Source organism: Taurulus bubalis, assembly GCF_910589615.1.
Source record: "Taurulus bubalis genome assembly, chromosome: 21".
Lineage (NCBI taxonomy): Eukaryota > Metazoa > Chordata > Actinopteri > Perciformes > Cottidae > Taurulus > Taurulus bubalis.
Window position 1 is genome coordinate 2,311,431 of NC_136609.1, and position 22,897 is coordinate 2,334,327.

A 22,897-nucleotide genomic window follows, 5' to 3' on the forward strand; every position below is an offset into this window, starting at 1 on the left:
CACCTCATCACCCAAAATCACTGTTGGACCTTCGTGGTCTTGGTACTGAATGGGAGGACTCCAGTCCTGTCCATGGAGTACATGTCTACATCCAGGAAAGAATATAAGCCACTAAAGGTCAGACAAATAAAACATGTTTTTACCTCCAACATTAACTAACGTGTATATATCTCTAAAAACTTGTTATCTTTCCGTGGACTTGTCACCTTTTGAAGATGACCTTTCTGAATGCTGCGGCAGCCTGATTTCAGTTTGTATGGGAACCTCCATCCTCTCATCCTTCCTTCCATCCTCCCATCCATCCATCCATCATTCATGCTGGCGTCTCAAAGTGTCCACTCGTCCTTGGCGTTGTCCCGGCTGCTCTCTCTGTCGCACGCCCACGCGTTACCAGCACTCGCCGTCTCTACCCTTGACTCTAAACGTTTAGACGTCGCAGCTTTAGATGTATTTACATCCTTTGTTGCTCTGCAATGCACTTTGCAAGCAACCTGCTTTTTGTTAAAAGCACTTTGTCGATAAATTTGACTTCCCCCGACACTCAATACTGAGTCCATTAAGCCGCAGAGCCACGGGGCTACTCTGAAACGCAGGGGCCACTGGTTCCAGTAAGGTATATCTGCTGAGCTCTCATTAGCAAGCATCATCATACGTAATTCTGGCACGTGTAATGCCATTAGAGGGGATTTGGCATCTGATAGTTGAGTAATGGGATTAGCTGGACGGTAAATCTCCAGGGTGAACTGTAGGTCTTTCCCACTCAAAGGAAGACAGACGGACGCGCCACACAACCCCATTTTTGTTCTCCACATGATGCAAGTCATCTCTTTGTCGTGGCTCAATGCTCACCGATGTCTGTTTACCTTTTTACACAGCGAGCTTTGTTAAGGAATGCGTGTGGAGAAACGATAGAAACGAAGCGGTTGATATACCTGGACTGAGTCAAAGCCGGCCGTCTCTTCTGAGAGGCCTTCGTAGCGCGTTCACACTGAAAGTGACAGGAATAGTTCTGCCAAGAATGAGAAGGAAAAAAAAGAAGCGAGAAAGAGAGAGAACTTCAAACCCCGGCTCCTTTCTCACATCGGCACAGCTGGCCAATCACGGCGTGGAGAGGGTGTGAATGTCAGATCACGCAGACTTTGGTTCATCTGAGAGGAGCAATGCTGTTGCAATCGTTACTAGTATGAATCATTTTGTGTTTTATGTGTTCTCTCTCTCCCCGCACATAGACTGCACATGCATGGGACAGTTGCAGTGCATATAGGTTCAAGCTTCATGTTGTCATTCTTCATCACAGCGTTGCACAACAACATGCAGTTGTAGCCCAGTCCTGTTATGCAGCAGGAGAAAAAACATGACAAAACAACAACAGCAGTTCATTCCTGTGTAGAGCATCTTCTGAGGAATCAGGAGGAATGTAAACAGGATTCTCTGCAGATAATACGACATCTTCTCTCTTCATTGTTACTTTTACCCTTGTGTGTCCACACTGACTTTACATCCTCATTATGGGGCTCCACAGACCACAATGTATTAAAACCTACTATGTAATAAAGGTATTGAGGCGGTATCCTTTCCCTTTGACACACACTGGACAGTTTTATTGCAAAAAAAAAACTATATGGAAGACCATAAACAGCATTTGGCAGCAATTTTGACTCCATATGAAGCTTCTTATCAAGGTGAAGTTCAGATTATCAGTGTTTTCATGTAGCCATTTTTTTGTTTTGCTTTGTTAGTGAATTCAATTTAATATTCTATTTTTGAGATATATATTCTGCATTTTTCTTATTTGTCTATTCTATTTTTTCCATTATATACTGCATTTTTATACATTGTATCGCTTACTTGTATGTATAATTGAATTAAAATAAAAAACATTGCCTTTTATTGCAACATATTTGGTCACGTTTCATGTTTTATATGTAGTTTTTTGGTCACTTTAACCACTTTAACTGGTGCAGTATAAATACTTTTTTTAAAATACTTGTTTATTCTGTCTGTACATATAATAGTGCTATTATGGATTATTTTTACTGTTTTATTATTACTTGTTTCTTATTTTACTACGATCTCTTGCTGCTGTAATCCTGCAACTTCCCCACTGGGCCTAACAAAGGATTATCTTATCTTATCTTATATATACATGTACATGAGCTACGCATGAACACGTATATATGTTTCCACACACTGACATTCACAAAATACAGTATGATACTTATGTTTTCTTGAATTCAGGCTGAAGGCTTCCCACGACCATTCATCCAAAGCGCGGTTGAATGAGACCTCAAACATACAGTAGGGAAACTCTCCCTCTGTAATTCACCTGCGTCTCTGCAGCTGGTGCGGCTTCAGTGACCTTGAGCAAACTCAGGAAGAGACTAGCAGCTGAATGACGGCGTGCAAACCCGTCATGGAGGCTCAGCCAGAGGAAGGGAGAAGCGTGTGTGCTTAGCTGACAGCGTGCCGAGCTATAAGATGGTCCTGGAATTAAGCTCATGTTTAATTTAGGTTGGATGATTACAACAGTGTCATCCTTACGTGCTGACACGGAGCATTCATGCTGCACACCAGAGTCCAGAGGCAGATTAACGGGCAGAAGACGGGGCAGCCGACTTCCTTTAAGTTTGGTGGAAATATTTGATGGGTCACGTGATGAGCTACGTGAAGAGGAATACTTTGTTGTTTTGTACATCTTGGGACCATGTTGGATAATAAAGAATAATTCAGTATGTTTTGCAGCTCTATAAAATGAATCAAACTGAAAAGAAAATGATCTTCATGTTGGATTGTAGTATTATTAAAGATAAGATAAGATCATCTTTTATTAGTCCTGCAGTGGGGAAATTGCAGGATTACAGCAGACATAGTGTTAAAATACGAAATAAGTAATAAATAAACAGTAGAAATAATCCACAATAGCACTATTATATATACAGACAGAATAAACAAGTATTTTAAAATGTATTTTTATTGCAGTTAAAATGACCATAAAGTGATTGAAACCAGAAAAGTCCACCATAAACCTCAGAAATAGCAAAAATATCTGATGATATGTTGTATTATAATATCTTTGATATCTGTGATCCTGATTCATAGTGTTTATTGATAGTTTCCTCCTTCAGGAGTAATAAATCTTCTCTCGGCGCTCGGCTTCCGACACAGACGCTCCAGTATTATCTTCCGTATCGATTACCGATATCGTGCTCATGTCGTGGTACAAATCCTGTGTGGCGAACATGCGAAGGTTCACGCAGGGTTCACCCTGAACTCCTGAGGTCGGGGGAGTTAATAATTTGTGACGCAGGACACAGAAATCCAACAATGAAGCATAATCAAATCACATACTTTGTCTTGATGTAGTATCAGGTGCTTTTTGGATGCATGTTGTAATATTTTTCAGTGAGTAATGACAAACTTCTCCCTTGTTTCCGGGACAAAGACAAGCAGTACATGCACTTTTCCAGAGAAAGAAAGAGAGTGAGTTCATTTGTGATGAAAGTTGAATTACGTGTTAGTGCCATCGAGCTCCAACCATTAAGCCACGTCCAGGCCCGTGTGTTTTGCCGAAGACGAAAGCCAACGCACCGATATAGGACAGGTGACTCAGCTTCCAGCTTGGCAGAGAAATCCCCCGAGACCTTTGACCTCCTAATCGTTTAGCAGCGCTTATGGTTGGAGATCTGCTCCAGGCTATTAGAGAGATTAGTGTCTTGCAGATTTGGGAGTGGGCCAAGCCTATATCTGTACTTCATGGCATTCTCAGCATTTATTACTGAGCACCCAACCCATGTTGAAACCTGATATGTGTCCGTGTAGTAGCACATACTGCAGCACCAGGCTATACGGAGGTGCAATGTGTTGACCTACTTAGAGCGGCAGGAACATATTATGAACATGCAATTGATTATTGATAGAACATATATTGTATGGTCTAAAAAAACTCATGAAACATCACTGTTAGTGTCTGTGGGTGCTGATTATGGTCTCCTACATAGTTTTTCTTTATGTTTGCTCTATATTTTGGATAGAAAAATACATACATGTTTAATAATAATACATACTACTAATAATACATGATATATGTACACATACACACCAATTGTAGCCTGCAATAGCATTGTATTTGCAAATATTTGTGATAACAGTAGCCTACATGGTTAACATTGTTTTGTGTTATTGCTGAAGGATCGACCGCCCCTCTTTCCTTGCAACAGCACACGCCAGAGCACAAAACGAGCAGCCCTCCCGAATAAAAACAATCCACAGCTCGTAAAGCTGTTTCCTCAAGTTGTATGAAATGACGCCGGAAGTGAATGATTGTGGCTTCAAAATAATGGTCAACTAAAATTGGCAACATTGAGTATGCTCAACAAAAACTAGATGTTTTTGGGTGGTAAAGCATAGCCTAATAAATGAAAAGCCCATAATTCCATGTAAAAATAAAATTCCTAGCACTTGTTAGTGTTATGTCAGGGAGACCCCATAATTTGCTGCAAAGCACCCATTATAAACAACAATATAACTATACTGTACAGTAAAATAACGGAGGAGCACCTTACCATTATTAAGTATTATTATTATTATTATTATTATTATTATTATTATTGTCTGTGACATTCTATATATATATAAACATATATATATATATATATATGTATGTATATATATATATATATATGTATATATATATGTATATACATATATATATACATATATATATATATGTATATATATATACATATATATATATATATATATATATATGTATATATATATAGATAGATAGATAGATAGATAGATAGATAGATAGATACTTTATTAATCAGACAAGGGGACTTTTTTATATTAATTCATTTATAGATACATATATACATACAGCTATACATATATATATATATATATATATATATATATATATATATATATATATATATATACAAATGCAGAATATATACATTAAAAAAATAGAATAGACAAATAAGAAAAATGCAGAATATATATAAAAAATAGAATAGAATAATATTAAATTAAATGAACTAACGCAGCAAACAACAACAAATATATATGAACTGTAGTAAGCCTTGATAACAAGTCTCAAATAGAGTCAAAATGTAATATGGCAAAACAAAGGTATTGTTGTTCTTATTTATAAAACGTAAACAATTTAAAATCAGTAAACGCACGCTCCATTTGACATCTTATTTTGAAAGGCATCACCGGAAGCTTCGCCTAACCGTTGGGGGTCCTCGACGTAGGGGAGCAGTGACGCCATCTTGAAATTCGTCCCGACCAGAGGAGGCGAGGAGGAGACGGACTTCGGGGGGGAAAAGCAGCTCGTCCTAAACTCGGTCGCCGCATTCGCTGCACGGATTAACGGCATCTTCCCGGGTTATTGCTCACTTATGACACCGGTTCCACTCGTCCACTCGGGTCATTTCCACGGGGGAGAAGGTTGTTTGGCCCACTTTGGAGCTTCGTAATCGGCTGTTTCCCCGTTGGAGCGGACGGGAGAGCGAGAGGACTGTCGAGCTTCCACACGGATATTAAAAAAACAAAAACAATACCCCGCTTTGAACGTTGTTTTTCTTCCCCGCGGTGGGATCTTTTTTTTTAAAATATATATAAATGCAACGTTTTTAAAAAACCGGAGCTCCGTCGGGGAGAGAAGTTTGAGAGCGGAGTGCGCTTGATTTCCAGTCCGATGGATGTGCGCCCTGCCCGGCTGTGGCTCGGCTCTCCGCCCCGCTGGTCCGTTCGTAACACCGCCGCGGACATGTTCATGACAGCCCCGGCGTGAACGCCAACAAGTCGCCCTCCATTGCCTCTCTAAACCTGGAAATACCTCCAACCATCCCTCCCTCCCTCTTCACCCCCTCCTCTTCCTCCCTTCTGTTGTTTTTTTGGGGGGACGACTAGAAAGGCTCGCTTCATTCACCTGGGATATTTTGGCTTTTTCCATGTTGACGTTTTTAAAGATGTCTTTTTTGCAGAGACAGCAAGACATTTCATTTGACTCTTGAATGTGAGATTATTTTTTGGCTTTTTGTTTTTTGGTATTCTCTTTCTAGTCAGAGGATCAGATTCGGATGGAAAATGGGAGACGCCACCAAACTGGCCTTCGCCGTTTTCCTCATCTCCTGCTCTTCAGGTGTGTGTGTGTGTGTGTGTGTGTGTGTGTGTGTGTGTGTGTGTGTGTGTGTGTGTGTGTGTGTGCATAGTTTATTATCATCTGTGTGATGCTTATTGTTATCTGAGGAGCATGCAGGGCAATGCAACACAAAAAAAGGAGGGGAAACACCACTCTTCCTTTGCATCCTCCACGTTTTTAAAGATGCACTGTGCATGTTGGAGTCCAAGATGGGGCATGGGGACCACAAGGGGTCCTTGAGGGGCGCCTTGTGGGACGTACCAGTACAAGCTTATTTCCATTATGAGTTTGTATCCTTGCTGTTGCCTACAAACTTGCAGAAAAGTCAATTCTGACGTCAGATTGGGCTGGTATGGAGCTAAATATTAATAGAAAATCTGCCTTCAAAAGGCTCTTTAAAGCTTTTATCTCCCCTGTCATACCTAATACAGCCCTAAAGGTTATGGAGAACTAGCTCGACAGGTAGATCAGGCATAACCTTTTTATGTTTTACAGCACAGTCAGGTATTTTGATGTTTATTATTACATTTGAAATTGTCAAACCTCTTCGCAGCAGAGTAATTTCCAGGCGTCATGCGGGAGAACATTCTCCATGTGTCCTCGTTTCCCAGGGGGTGGATGCATAATGAATGTCAGCGGGGTCAGTCAGGTGATAATAAGCTGAAAAGGGACGACCCAGGACTGCTTCTCTTCACGCATAGGCGTGTTCTTGTGTGACGTGGACGGCCTCCTTCACGCCAGGAGCCGTTTAAAGCTAGATATCGTCTTAAAAATGCCATCTAAACAGAAATAACTCTTGTTGTGTTCAAGCGATGAAGCGTTTGATGTCCCTGGACCGGTGTCCCCCAATGAGAGGCCTCTCCTCACATAACACCAGCATGGTGGACCAGGCAGGCTCCTCTTCTGGGTCAGCAGAGTCTAAATGCAAGTGGGAAACTGAGAAGTGTCGGAATACCTGAATTTGCTGCGATGTTTATTCATCACAGGACTGGAAGGTGACGAATGTTAAACCTACGCGTTTAACGACTGTTTATTTCTATAACTGCAATACTTGATGATTGACAGGAGGCAGAACCTAAAAAAACACACATTGTACACATTGAATTAAATCAGACCTGGAGGCAGGTTTTTGTCTCTCAGAATTTACAGCCTTACTGCCTCTTATTTGCATTTGTGCAACTTAACTAAATGTGTTTTCTGTATTGCTTTGAAGTAAATTGCTTCTAAAACATTCAGCGTTCATATGAAAGCAGTTCCACTTAACACTTAAGAAAAAGTCAAATAAAATCTCCAGCCGCGGTGGAATTGTCCTTTTTACGGCGAGTCCCTGGGTGTGTTTGAGTGGAAGTGAAAAGGCGGCTGAATTACGGTAATGGTTGGGATTGGTTGGAGTGTAAGCCAGGTGATGCCTTTTCTTGCACAGCGCAGCAGATGATTATTCCACTCGCTCATTACCGTCTGAAGTGGGTAAATGAATGGTTCCTACTTGAGGTGGAATAGTAATCTTCTATGAAATCCAAGTTGAGTCGGCACGGTTCAAGACGACGCCAAGAACCCTCGGATAATGGCGGGGCGCTGAGCCCAGAGGGGGTTTGTTTGATGAGGCCTATTGCGACATGCCAGAATATTCTAGAGAACGCAGAGAATTTTTTATTCAAAGGCCGACGAATGCAGAGGACCTTTTTTTTTTTGCTGTTCAAGTTCAATTCTAGTGTTGGTCGTGGACATTTCTTCAGACAGGAAGTGATGAGATGAAGTGGCTCGTTGAGAGCAATAAGTGGGTGCTCTGTTTCCAATGATATGAAACAGAAATGATGTCGTTTGAAGCCAAAAATGCCAAATAGTTTGCTGGTTTCAGCCTCTTCAGGTTTCTCGTCTTAGTTCGTTTTATAGCATAGGAAATGAAATACTTTTGCATTTTGCACTGTTGTTTGGACACAACGTGCAGTTTTATTGTTATTTTACAGACCAGACAATCAGGTAATTGGCAGATTAATCACTGATCGTTTCTTGCAGCTAAGGCTGTCCCCAATGTAATTTCTTTACATTTCAAACTTCTATTTAAGTTATCAAATGAAGTGTTGAATATCCACCGCCATATTTTATGACATCATCACCCTACAAACATTGGGGAAATAGATGTTTTGTTATTGGGGTTGTATTTAAATGCGACTTACGACCATAAATATGAAATTATTCTGTATTTTTGCTAATTATTAACCAGCTTTCACACACATGTCACCGATAAATTGATTGTATAAACGCTAAATGCAGTTCATAGGATTCCCTCTTACACGGTTTCTGGATATTTATGAATGTTCAAAGTTGAGTTTTGAAACCAGACACGCCTTGCTTTTGTAAAACGTTATTATTCTTGGACCGGAGCGTGTCTGCGTGCACAAAGAGCCGGCGTAGATGTGAAGTTTGACCTGGTTTAAGGTTGCATCCAGCAGCTGCCCGGTGTTTTGATCCGCGCTGGCATGTGTAAACGCCACTGTAACACACGCCGGGTCAAGGTCGCCGGACAAAGTGTTGACGTGACGGGAGAGTAAATGTACGTTTAAAAACTAGTTTTTGCTTCCATGGAACGGATGTTGAACCCGTGTCATGTGCTTGAAATGAGGGCCGTGGTCTCTGTGTTTTTTCTTCTCATTTGGTGTCACACACATGCATCAAATAATAACATTCAATCATATCAATGCCACGGTCAATTACGCCCACTACGAGCGGCCATTATCTTGTGTTTATTTGCTGTGGTTGATAAGAGCCGTGACCGTTTGACCCTGTGACCGCCTCATTTTCTCCTAATAAGTTAACGAGTATAAATGGGTTTAAGTTGAAGCAACAAGACCGTGGCCCGTTCCTCCTCTTCCTCCGACATGCCACTCCAGCAGTCGGCACGCTCTCTGGAGGTCGCGCCCCGGTGTAAAAGTGCACGCCGTGTTCATGGTAATTTGGGGGGAAAGTGCTGTTTACGTTTCTGCGAGCGTCCGCCACCGAGACTGATGGATGGATCGGTCGAGTCTCGTGCTTTGTCTTCACATTCGGCCTCTTTTTCTGCCCACTGCAGCAGTTTCACACAGACATTGATCCTCCTGCTCACCAGTATACGGTTACATCAATATGGAGAGGATGAAGCTGCTCTGTTTTTGTTTTTTTATAAATCCTCAGCAGCACAACAGATCTGATGATTTAGTTTCATCTCGTTCTGAACTCTGTCCCACTGAACTGGAGACATCTTGCATTAACTGGGCGAATTGGTTGACTTCCCTGCCAGCTGCTGCAGTGCCTTTGAGCAAGACGCCGGCTGTCTCTTGGCTCTGTGTTTTACCGGTGACCTCTGACCTTTCTGTCGAGGATCGAAAGAGATTACGAGACCTTTTTACTCCCGCATGCGACTCATTATCGGATTGGTTTCACGAGATTGCTTTATTGTTTCCACACACATGATATCTGTGCTCGACTTTGGAAGAATTGATTCATATGTTTTGTTTAAATTGGTCAATTAACTGTTTGAGTGCACTTCAAATGCAACATGGTTCTTCATTCAAACACATAGAAGGTGTCTTTGTGTGTGTAAATGTAAAAAACCTTGAAACACCACCCTGCTTTAAGTTTAAAAACTTGAATGGAGACAAACTGTCCTGATAGTTGACTAAACACTAATGTTTACTCTTGGCTGAGCTGATTATTTACTCTTCCAATAGTTAAATCAGAGAGTGGAGAACCTCGTTGTGAAGCTTAAGATACTGAAAAGAGCTTTTATTTGTTTGTGGCGCCCTCAAGGCTGCTGTTTTTCTCTACAACATGTAAATATAAGCGTAAAACCAGTCGTAAATGTGGCCTAAATGAAATAAAAACAGTTATTTAATGCACACACGGTATGAAGTTGGTCGGTACGTTGAAAACCACTCGGCCTGTGACTAAAGCGCCCTTCTGCTGCAGTGTTTTGGGTGTTTCCTGTCCCATTTTCCCCCCCCTATCTATTTCTAATATGTTCTCTTGCATTATGCATTAGGCTCCAAAAGCACAGGTGTATTTGTTAAGGCCAGATGTAGCCTTGTTTCCCCATCGGGGCCCAACTAGTCCGGCTGCGTGCTTCCAGGGCCGTGCATCATCCTGTGCTTTAACATCATAAAAACAAAGGGCGGCACTAGTTCATGTTCAGAGAGGTAAAATAAAACGGTGACCAGATCTGAGCAGGGGGAGTTATGACCCTCCTAAATTTAGACTGGCCAGGTGTTTTGTGCTCAGTGCACGCTACAAGCACCATGTTTTTTGTTGTTGCATTCATGCAGTGGAAGATGAACTTTATCGATACGTGTTTATTTATATGGCAGTTGCTCTTTTTATACGGTGGAAGTCAATAATAATCTCTAAAAGAAGGACTTTGGAGTTCGCCATCGATCCCAGCTGTGAGCCAAAGCTTTCTCTGCAAACGGAGGTTGTGGTGAACTTGTACATTTTCATCAGCTGCAGTCAACTTAATCCCCATTACGTTGCACGGGACCGCCGTTAATGAAAGTAAATGAAACGGGCGCGCAGGCGACCTTTTGGAAAGTTCACTCACGATCCCTATTTCTCTGTTTGTTTACGCGTTGCCGCCTTTTCTTTGGTCTCTGAGCTACATTGGAAATAAATCCCCTTCCAGTCACTTGATTGATCGTGTTTAGTGTGTGTGAAAGGCCTGGCAGGTGACCTTTAAACCTTTACAATGATGCATGAACAGGTTTCAAAGGCCTCAGGCCTCCTAAAACACACAGATGACTATCTAAACTTTCACTACAATTAAGACTCATTGAGACGCCGTAATCGCTATCGAAGGGGATTTGGTTCTGCTGCAGCGATTTGTCTCGACCTGCTTTGAGTGTCGTGGTTCTGAGTGACGCCACGCAGGACAGGAGCACCACAGAGAGGAAGTAGAGAGGAAATCATCTAAAGAAATGAGTGTAGGATACTCCCGAGCAGGTCGGCGCAAATGAAAGGTGTTATTTGGCTCTGGATCTTTTTATAACGGCAGTGACTAAAATAACACGCATGTTTGATCAGCTCTCAGGAAGTGGAGGCTCCTGACTGTTCTGTAGCCATAGTAATTAATCACATGATAAGCAGACTCCATTACTTCCAGATCATAACCCGTTGGAGTTGGAGTCGTAGTCTTGTTTGTTGTGGATCCAGTGGGCGTGAATGAATATATATATTATTTCTTCAAGCTCCAGATTCATCGTGCGGGTCAGCGGGTCCACCCGGCCACCTGAAGGTCACATGTTCGACATCCGCTGCAGGCGCTCGGTTCAGAGCGTTCCCGCTCGGCTCATTGAAAGTCTCGGCGAATAAGAGCATCAAGCTAAAAGCCCCAAATGCAAATGCGGCCCGAGCGCACCTCAATAATGTGAAGTCGATGAATGGCCCCTGTAACCATCACCGAGTCAAATTAAAACAAACGACGGGGAAGAAAAACCCAACGTCACCTTTTTAGTGTGTCGCCTTTATTCTTTGAGATATTCGGTCATTAACTTAAGCTATCGGAGCCTCGAGTTATAGATGGACTCTAATAGCTTTTTGGATAAAACCATTAATATGTGCGGGACTATTTCATCTTCGTCTAGACCACTCGATGTGTCGGTACCCCGGAGAACGGTCCAGAACGGTCCTGTAATTAATGCGTCCTGCAGATGTTGCCTTTATGTGCTTGGAGAGTTTCAGTCTAGACGGAGAGGCCCTGCTTTGATCCTTGATTAAAAACTGCGAGCTGTACATTCATCGTGCTCTTGTTTCAGGCTCTCTCAAGGGTCTTCGCCTGCTTTACGCTCCCCCCTTCCTCCTCCTCCTCCTCCTCTTCGTCCGTCTCTTGCCAAGATTCCTCACTGTCATGAAGGTCGCGCTAACCTCTTATCACCAAAACCACTAAAGGGTAATGGTGTCGCGGGCGAGGGGGAGCCCTGCTCGCTCCCGATATTGTGGGTTTGTTATCCGGCCGGTATTGTTGCCGCCACTTTGTGTCACTATCTGATGTCGTTTAGGATGCATGGAGCAGCCAAATGAACTGCAAAAAACATCAACGCGTCTTTGGTGCGACATTTATCGTCCTGTCATCGACACAAATAAACCGTTTCCAGTAATTGGAACGAGCTCGTAGCATTGCTTTTTTTTGGCCTTGAATAAGTCTTTTGACGCTGGGAACTCACTCGCAGCCTTTCTCCGAATTGCCCGTGAGGTAAAGAGGAGATTTGTTCAGTCTGGAACTCTTGGTTGGTTGAGAAGTACTGACGGTAAAGAGCGGTTTGAAAGCTCATTAGAGCCACCGATGGTTTTGATAAACACGACCATGAACCCTGCAGATATATTGCGGGTATTCTCTGCACCTGTAATATAATCTACAATTAAAAATACACGAGTGTTGGTGTTATATTTTGGCTGTGAGGCGCCGCGTGACCAGTGTGTGTCATTAGTTTACACTAAATATAAAGATGAGGCCGGAGTCAGGGTCGTCCGATGAAAGAGGGGCATTTATTGAGTCCCGCCGTTTATTGGTTCGTCTTGTACAAACGTGGAGCCGGCGAGCGCAAACAGGGAACGTAATTGAACGGCGGACGACGTGTCTAAATGTTTTTTTAAAGGTTTTATTGTGAGTCTGTGTTGCCTTGTGATGGGTCAAGGTCATGGAATTTTAAAATGGTTATTTCCAGGCCTGGGAAAAAAAATAAGAATCCTAAAAGTGTTGTAAAAGTCATGTAAATGTGTTATATTCATGTGTTCATGTCGTTCATTTACGCTGAGTTTGAAATAATGAATATGCTTTTAAAAGAAAGACTCAAAATATAAGCAGGCATACATACAGGCATCTATATAAATGTTTATTCTTTTAATCAAACTATTGTCTCATTCATTTGTGTCATTAAGGTTTACTGTATGCTTTGTGTTCTCATTGTTAGTTTAAATACTACATTTACTCACTTTTTATTGTTTACACCCAGATTTCACTAAATGTTTGTCATGGAAATGCATTGGTCATAATGTGAATGAACCCTGGTCATACAGGGACCAGTTTACGGCTCCCAGTATGACAAACAGTTCGATGACGATGATGTTTGCTCATGGAAATTTGGTTTAAAGTCATGGAAAAGTCATGGAAATCCATTGGTCAGAATGTGTGTGAACCCTGTGGGTGCTTGAAGCACCCTGAATAGCTTTAGAGCAGAGGATTATGGGAAATCTCTTTACTGGACTGAATTCACTAAGGACCAATCTCCACCGACAGTGAGAATAAATATATATATATATATATATATATATATATCCCCCTTCCCATTCTTCACTTATTGATTGCTTGTTTTATATAAACGCTGCAGGCTTTGTGATTTTACAATATCTCGGCCAACTCGATACACGGTTCAGTTTGAAGCCCAAGTGGCACTTAACGCACCCTTCAAATAAACCCAAACAAATCAAGCACAGATGGGCTTTGAGGGGGTCGGGGGGATTTTGCAGATCCTTCTACGGTGTCCGGCGAGAGATAACGAGGGGTTTTAAATTGCTCCGTCCTGTAGAGAATGTGAGGAATGCAGTGGGCGACCGACCGGGTTCACGGCGAGCCGCTCGGCGCTCTCCTGACCTGTCCGGCAACCGGCCCCTTCGATGCTAATTGAGGCGGAGACCAATGGGCGTTTGTCGCTCGGGCATACCAGCGGGGATTAAAGGGATTGGATTCAGTTGCTGAGTGCTGTGGTTTTTAATGCCCCCCTGCCTCCCTCCCTCCTCGCCATGTCCCTCCTCCCGGCCATGGAAAGACTGCAGTCTTTGTGACCGGCTCACCCGAGCCAACCCGCCCGGCTCTGCCATGTCACGACACCATCTGATTGAGCGTTAATGCAGCTCTGGCCACTCTGTGAAATTACCGTCTCCTGTAATAAAAAAAAGAAGGTGTCTGGCTGTGAGCGTCTGTACGCCGTTACCCCTCTGTTCATTCACAACGTGATCAACACTCCTGCTGGAGAAAGTAGGGACATAATGCAACGACACCGCTTTGACACATTTACCTCTTAAACACAGCATTTCATCCAAAGAAAGAAAACACGTCTGTACTCGTGTTATTTCCCCCACATCTCCTGTAATCATTTTATAATCATTACCATCAGATACTTCAGGGCGGTGAAGCAGAAACCCTGATTAAGCAGCAGGTCTAACTTCTTATATAACGTACTCAAAGATGGTGGTAACCCCGTTCCCAGTGGTCCCTGTGATGGGGGAGCAGCTGTAAATGGTGTACAAACAGCCAGGAGCCGCCCCAAAGGCAAGTTATGGGATGCTTTTCTAACCCGCGGTTGTTGACGTGCCGTCAGGATGCTAGTTCTGATCGCGCCGGTCCTCCAACACTGTTATCTGTTGGCCCGTCCTGCAGGGAAACTACAGACAGGCTCATGTAGCATCACTTAAAACCACGCCAGTGCATGTATGTGTATTAAAAGCCACCTTTTTAAAGGAGGAGCGCTTGATTTGATCAGTGCTGTGGACAGATCCGGGCCTGACAGCTTACAAAACGTCACCCCAAAGCCATGTTGAATGTCTCATACACACACACACACACACCGTCTAAACTCGACTGTTGGTGCAGAACATTACATTATCACTACTTTTATAGCGTTGGTGCTAAGGTGTTAACGGCGCTATGATTAGAAGATTCCTTTAGAAAGTATGCGGTTATTCACACACGCTGCGGCTGCTTTTAGTCGTCCTGAGTCAGTCGTGTGGGGGAGGAGTGTCGGCTTGCACCGGGAGGAACAACACGTATTGCTGGAAAGCCGAGAGGCCGGCTCTGCAGACGTCACCGTTGACCCCTGACCTCGGCCGAACTTCTCCTTTCTTTTGAAAAAACCCCACGCGTATTTCCACACAAGCTAACGCCCACGAACAACCATACATCACTTTACATCTAGTTCAACTCCTCCTGGGCGCAGATGACGAGTTGATCCTGAGAACAAATTCCATCATAGCGAACAATCCCCCCACACACACACACACACACACACACACACAAAGAAAAGCCCTGATGAATGAGTTGTTTACCTACTTCGCTGCATGCGGTGCCGAGTGCAGGCCCGGCCCGCCAAAACGCCTTTTCATTATGAGGCCGAGCGCCCCGGTGACCAGTCACACAGAGGAAATTAGATATTAGTCGTCTGGCAAAAGAAAACATGCCTGATGGACAGTTCTTGAGTCTGAAATGTCACACTGTGATGCAATTATGGAGCGGTAATAAACTCACCTGTGCCATCGCTCTTTATTAATGAATCTTTGGAGCAGAACACCTACTGCTGTGGTTTCCAGCCAAGGGATCAGCTGGAGTCTTGACTTGCAGGAAGATAAAGGAAGTAAACACGGTATAGGTTGAAGGAATCATTGAGGCGTGAACTGGATGTGGAGATAAGCCAAGTTTACGTTTATGTAAAGCGGCGAGGCTGAAGCGTGGTTTCAAAACAGCTCGAGGATTCCTAAATTAATCAGACACTTTTATCTGTTTCAGCAGCCGGCTTTGGTTTTGGAGGAGAGAACAAAACCCCCGGGCGTCGGTTGGCCACCTGCCAAAGGGACTTAAGTTGACATTTCTCCCAACGTTTGGCAGGTGGTTTGGTGGTCATTTCCCACCCAGCATGCACCTCTGCGATGGGATTTTTTTGTCTCTGGAAGTCTTGTGTTTGAGAAGCTACTTCCTGTCTCGTAAGCAGGAGAAATTGCTTAAACAGCCATTGATTGGGCGTAAATGGTTCAAACGTGTGGAGGCTGGATGGCTGTCGGGTCATAGTTTTATAAAATGAGACCCGAGTTCAAACTCATGAATTTATTACTTTCACCAGACGTCCAGTGTCGTGTTTCTTCTCCTCGTCGGTGCGCTGCCTCTTGTGTTACTGTCAATACTCGTGTTATAATACTCAAGTTTCATTTGACACCAAAAAAACAAACAAAAGTATTTTAAAAAAAAGTGAATTTAATAAGAGTGTGTTCTTCAAAGGAAAGTATTGTTTTGGGAAAGATTAGTATCGAGTAATATTTATATCATTTGAATTATTAACTTCATTCCAATTTAGGGGACCTTGCAACATCCTAAAGAATAATATAACTTTTATGATATATCTGCAATAAATATGAATACTTAAAAAAAAAGTTCAAGGAAAATAATATAAAAAATAGAATCATCCTTGGGGAAAATATACTGTGTTTTTCTTTTCTTTTTAGCATTACATTTTTATTAATGCAGGACCAATAACTTCTAGATGTAATATAACTATATTAATACGACACAGCATCTACATTGTAAAGATGTTATTTGATTACATGCTGTACACTTTCTTCAGAGCTTCTTGGATGTTCAGCACAAATGTCAACCCAATCTGGTGGAAAATAAGCAATTAGTGAGGCTTAAAATACATAAACTTATAACCCAAAACAGTATTTGGAGTCGTTTTAATGACATTTAAGTGAGAACATTCTACTAACTTCCAATAACAGCAACCTGTGGAGCTTCTTTCTCAACAATAAGACCATTTTCCCGGCATTGCTCATATCAAACAAACATCTGGACCTTGAATCGATTTCCTTTTTTGAAGCTTCAGCTGAACTCTGGCTCTCTGAGCCTTCGGGTCCATCGGAGCGCCTCGCTGTCAAAGAGGGAAGCGTCTCTCGCGTCCAGGTTCTCAGAATCGCCTTCACCTGACATGACCTCTTGGCCGCCGCACAAAAGATGTCATTTTCAGAGCCGGCAGCAGATAATCAGTAATCTCCAGTCGCAATCTTTTTCTCTCTCTGAACCACGTCCCCCTGTTTGCCGTCTAATTGTTCTTTAAAAGAAAGCGGGTCTAATTGCCTCATCAGATTGTTCTGCGGCTGCAGGAATGTCTCGTGAGTTTGACGGTAGCGTAATCACCGTGGAAGAGAGCATCCGCTAAATGGGCAGAATGTAAAAAATGTAAAATGTCAGAGTGGATTTTCAGGCGGCTAATGAGGGGCGAGGGCGAAAAAAAAAAAAAAGCCCCAGTGGATTGAGAAGTGGGTCGGGTGTTTAGACGCTCTGCAGAAACGTCCACAGCTAAAGTAGGCCGCGGTTAACCGTGATGAATGTCTCTCAGAGAAAACACCATGTGGTCGCTTCTTTACACCAGAAGAAAGGAAGCCGCGTGGCAGGGGAGCGTGCATTCTTTGAGGCGCTGCAGTGATTTGACTGATTGCACTTGTAGCTGCGTGCAAATAATTTTCTTGATGAAGCAAAGGAAGGACCCGACTTTTCCTTTTCTGAATGAGGCGATAAGTCAACGGCTTCATTATCGGCGTTCTTCACATGCGACGTGTAAATAGATGCTTTTCTTCGCGCTGACCTTCCATTCTCCGCCATTATTATCAATTACCTCGACATGAAGGTGGAGACGAAATAGCTTTTAGCTTCTTTTCTTGTGTCCTCTCCTTCTTTATTTTGACGCTGACATTTTCCTACGCAAGAAGACGACCTTGCGTTTGACATTTCTATACGTGAAATATCTTCCTGAGACAAAGAGCTTCTCTTTATTGCCTGGATGTGTGTTGGTGGGTGGAAGCCCTATTGTATGTCCTTGCACAATCGCTCGTGTAGGCTCTGCACTCACTGACATTATCCGCTTTAGTGAACCTCTGAGCTGCGACTTAGTCAGAAGATTGATTTCTCTGCTTTATACCCTTCATATCCGCCATACTGCCGGGCAGCTCTCGCCCACCTTTGGCACACGGCGCTATAGGCAGCCGTCCCGTACTGTCACCTCATTTCAGTGCGGTGATTGATTTCGGCTCTTAGCGGCTGTATTTACAGCGCAGCTCTGTATTTGCAGTTCACACGGCTCACAGCTCTTTCTCACACAGTGTAATACCTGAATTGAGTCGTTATCAATGGAGCTGTGAATATATGAGACGATATCATAAAGAGCAAACTTTCTTCTCAGGGCAGGAGGATCAATCCAAGCTCAGATGCTTTTGTTTAGTTGTGTATATACATATCTTTGGGTTTTAAACCTTTATACTGGGGGTTTGTCACTGTATTCTAACATATTATAGCAAAAACAATGACAAAAACTGCAGATTAATACCTAGAAAATAACAAGTCCGTAGGTTTCTTTAGGTTTAAGAGACATAATGGTTTCCTGTCTTTGTTCCACCTGCTCACTCCTTATTGTGACGCTGGTGATGAAGTTCACACAGGAAGTCGGGCTAATCCTTCCTGCTGCGGTCGTTGTAAATCACTCCCCAGTAAAATGGAAACGCGCGAGCCAAGAAGCTCCACGTAACGTCCATGGGGATCAGCGCTAGCATGGCTAATGCCGTTACACCAGAAGTGGCTAATGAGCTAACCTTCCGCTTTACCTCTGCATACCTCGCCGTAATTATCGCTCCCAGCTCCCACGGGTGCCCGTGGAGGGGAGCGTTCACTCCCATCCAGGAAGAAGAGGAGAAGGAATAGAAAGCAGGCGCCGGCCGCACAAAGCCCACTTACACCGCGAATGTGGTGTAGCCGCATCAGATTAGCTTATTCTAAGGAAAGCATCAAGCTATATAGTTTGATGCTTTAACACCCTGAAGGCATGCTGGGATATCTAAAGGCTCACCAAGCATTCGAGTTCAATACAGTATTTGAGGGCGTTTCTTTTGTCACTTTCATACAGGAGGCCCGGCCTTTTTCAGCAGCTCTCATTGCCACGTAATCCCTGCTGCAGATGTCTTGCTCAAGGGCATCTTGGCAGTCGTTCGCCTTTTCCTTGAAACATACAACGTTTGCTCTCGTTCATTTCGTGCCGTCACGTTTAGTGATTTGTTCGCATCGAATGATGTCATCTTCCCCGTGGAGTTATTAATGCTTAATTGCATGTTCAGGCAGACTCGTCTTCTCTGGCGTTTTCAACACACCGAATTCTTTGCTCGGGCTCCGCTCATTCATCAGACTATTTTCTACAGTTTGCAGTTGCACCTGTTGCATGGGAAATGGATTTGATGAGAGAAAGTGCTGCTAAGAGGCAGAGTGACCTCGCCTGCCAGTGAGGTAGCCGCTCGCCTCCGTCTGCAGCTGCTAATGCCGATGGAAAGAGACCTGCATTAGCTGGCTTTACTTAAGCAGCCATTTTAATGAAGGGCGCATCATCTTCCTAAACCTCCATTATGGAAGCTCAGCTAAACACGGTCAGTGGAGGAGAATTGGATAACGATCACATAAACTGAAGCATCGTTCTCCGTTAAATAACACGTTAAAAGCAACAATAAATCAAAGCTGGCGAGGTCAACAGTGCAAATAAATGAGAATATATCATGAATACCTGGTATAAATGCATTCATAATGAAGAAAAGTTCAGTAATCGCACATAAAAAAGTTCAAATAGACGCACCATGAAACAGATTATCATGTACCAGTTACATAAAACGGACATGTTGCACGATTTAGAGCTGTTTGCTGAGTTTAAAGGTCTATTTTTCATACGTAAGTTGTCTTTTGTGTGTGATTTTTCAGTAGAATGAAACATCACCTTGATAAGCAGCGTAATAATAACAGTTTCCTTCGGTCAGGAGCAGAGCTCTCTGGCATTGAGGGATGCTCATTGCATCCGGATGACTGAGAGTTAACATTGATGTCTCCGAGCAGTAAAAAGCGGCTTATTGCCCCTTTGGGAGCGCAAACAAAACGAGACGTAGGAATCCGTTTTGGTTTCCTGTGTCTGAAGCGCCGGGCGGAGGCCGACTGTCTTCGGGCTCGTCAGCAGTCTGAACCGGACTCGCTCTCTGACAGCTGATGAGCGGCGGCGGCGGCTACGCTAAACTGACAAGCTGTCATGCAGCGTTTTCTCCTGGATATCGGTTTGCCAAAACCTGCCGCCTGCGTTCATCCGCGGGAAATCAGAGTCTCCTTTTATTTTGGCGGGGAAGTCAATCGGCTCACGACAGTTGTGTGGATTTTGGTTTCTTCATAACCTTGTTTTCTCTGTTATACCTGGGCACTTTTTATTGCCCATCTATTGACTCTGAAGCACTAAAAAAGTCCCACAGAAGTGAATTCTATTGAAACTAAATGGTTGATGACTTCACATTCTTCGAGGCTGTAAAATGTCATTCCACCAGTTATTGATACACAACTAAATTATCTTATTTTATGTGTTTTTCATCTTCAGCCACAGTGGCTCGTAAATCCTCCACTTCCAAAGCTGCTTTAAGGCCGACATGTCTGATAGAACTATTGTGTATTTTCAACAACCGTCTTTTTAAAAACCATAATTCTTCCTCTCCGTCCTCTGCAGGTGCCATCCTGGGACGCTCGGAGACGCAAGAGTGCGCCTACTACAACTCCAGCTGGGAGAAGGAGCGCACCAACCGCAGCGGCATCGAGCCCTGCTACGGCGATAAAGAGAAGCGGCGGCACTGCTTCGCCACGTGGAAGAACGTCTCCGGGAGCGTGGAGGTCGTCCGGCAGGGCTGCTGGCTGGACGACGTCAACTGCTATGACAGGTACGGCAGAAAAAAAACACCACTAATTGTACTAAAACATCCTTTATTCCTCCTGTGTGTATCTATGTGTCCAACCTTCAAGCACAAACAAATAGACCTGTTCTGTGAAGACATTTAAAGCAGCGGTTTTATTCCTCCCCGTCCCAATGACTGGCACAAGGCTGCATTTTTAATTACCAGGCAGAGGAAATTGAAATTGCTGTGTTCATCTCCAGCAGTAAACAGATATTAATAGGTGGTATTATTCTAGTTTCCTCCCGGCTGGAACACGAGCTTGGCACTGGCTGCTGGTTCGAGCCGGTTCTGCTTGTTTCCCTTTGATTCCCGAGCGATAACGCTGCTGTAGATTCTGCAGCCCGCTCGGTTTGGGTACCTCTGCTCAGACGGCGCCGCCTCGCCTCCCCGGAGAGTCCAGAGCAAGTCGAGGGCGGCTGCCACTTCCTTTGGCTTTTATCTGATGACTGTGTGAGTGTGAAAGAGAGTGTGTGCGATTGTTAGTGTACGTGTGTGTGTGTGTGTGTGTGTGTTGGCGTGTGTAGGAGTCATATTTTATAAATGTTTTTCTTTCATGTCTTCCGCAGCAGAGAGGGGCTGCAGAGGAAGTGTGTGAGAGTGAGAGTGTGTGCGCGTATGTTCCAAGTGTGTTTGTGCACCATGTCCTTCTGCAGTGAGTGCATCGAGAAGTGTGTGTGTGTGTGTGTGTGTGTGTGTGTGTGTGTGTGTGTGTGTGTGCGCGTGTGTGTGCGTGCACATGCAGATGATGGTTTCCCCCCCCCCTGTGCGCGAGAGTGCACTCGCACTTAAATAAAAATAAATTGCTTCCACGTCCTCTGCGGTGAGCAGAGAGGAGAGATCGGTGAGATCCTTGTTGTTTTTTTTTTAATTCCCACCTCCGTGTCCTCCGCAGTAACGAGTGCGTGGAGAGGAAGGAGAGCCCCGACGTCTTCTTCTGCTGCTGCGAAGGCAACATGTGCAACGAGAAGTTCCTGTACGCGCCTGAAGCGACGCCGCAGAGCGACCCGCACCATTCAACCGCCTACAGTACGTACAGACGCACACGCACGCTGTCTGCAGGGCTCTTACTGTCATGGAGTTTTTAAATGGTTATTTCCAGGCCTGGAAAAGTCCTTGAAAAAAATAAAATCCCCAAAAGGTTTAGTAAAAGTCATGTAAATGTGTTATATTCATGTGTTCATGACGTTCATTTACGCTGAGTTTGAAATAATGAATATGCTTTTAAAAGAAAGACTCACACTATAAGCAGATCTTTATAGATGTTTATTCTTTTAATCAAACTATTGTCTCATTCATTTGTGTCATTTAAGGTTTACTGTATGCTTTGTGTTCTCATTGTTAGTTTAAATACTACATTTACTCACTTTTTACTGTTTACACCCAGAATTCACTAAATGTTTGCTCATGGAAATTTGGTTTAAAGTCATGGAAATCCATTAGTCAGAATGTGTATGAACCCTGTATCTGTGTATTTAAGGTGGCGCCGTTAGGAGCAAAAACACTCAGAACATTTACACAACGTCCAAGCTTTGACTTTGGAGACATAGTCTCTCCACAAAGTGTCATGTGAGGTAGAACATGACCTCATTGATGCATCTTATCAATAAAGCCCACGATAAACCGATCCAGTAAAAACGTTGCAGTCTCATCGTCAAGACATTGTGATATTAATACGTTTATGTGTTTGCATGCAGTTTACTTTTGCATTGAACCTTCCGTCAATCCAAATGATCCATCAGTGACTCCAACAGATGAGACGATGCTGAGAGACAGATAACACCGATGAGACTGAAGCAGAGACGATTAGCAAAGGAGTCCTTTTTGATAACGAGTGTTTTCATGTGAGATTTGAGAGGAGGAACAAAGCCGATCCGCAGAAGAGAAGATAGTGAGACTCATTCAAATGCAGAACGATGCCACGTAACACTTCTGTGTGGCGGCGCTCGTCACTTTTCCGGCTAAATTGTCCAACAGGCCGGTCTGTCTTTTCGTATTTCTTTAAATTTGACTCTCTGAAAGCCTGCAGACACCCTGCGGAGACGAACTCTTTTGACAAGCGCCCCGAGCGTCCCATGATGCAGCTGGTGCAGCCCCCCCCCCCCCCAACCCTCCTCCCACCCCGAGGTTGGCGTCCGAGCGTCGGCGCTCTGACAGCACTGCCGAATCAGACTGTCACACCTTGTGATGGGAGGACGGGCTGAGCCAGCAGGCGTCACCCAGCGCCTC

The 22,897-nt window shown here is 43.7% G+C and overlaps 1 protein-coding gene across 1 annotated transcript in view; it reads left to right on the top strand.

The window, feature by feature from the left end:
* Nucleotides 1-6,096: 6,096 nt before the first annotated feature.
* The window catches only part of LOC306752988 (activin receptor type-2A-like), a gene marked incomplete at both ends in the record, with an annotated part of 34,591 nt that continues 17,790 nt past the window's right edge, over nucleotides 6,097-22,897 (top strand). Inside the window, 3 exons of the mRNA XM_079236820.1 lie at nucleotides 6,097-6,151; nucleotides 20,449-20,656; nucleotides 21,564-21,697. Coding sequence (XP_079092946.1) covers nucleotides 6,097-6,151; nucleotides 20,449-20,656; nucleotides 21,564-21,697 — 397 coding nt within the window. The remainder of the gene's footprint in view (nucleotides 6,152-20,448; nucleotides 20,657-21,563; nucleotides 21,698-22,897) is intronic.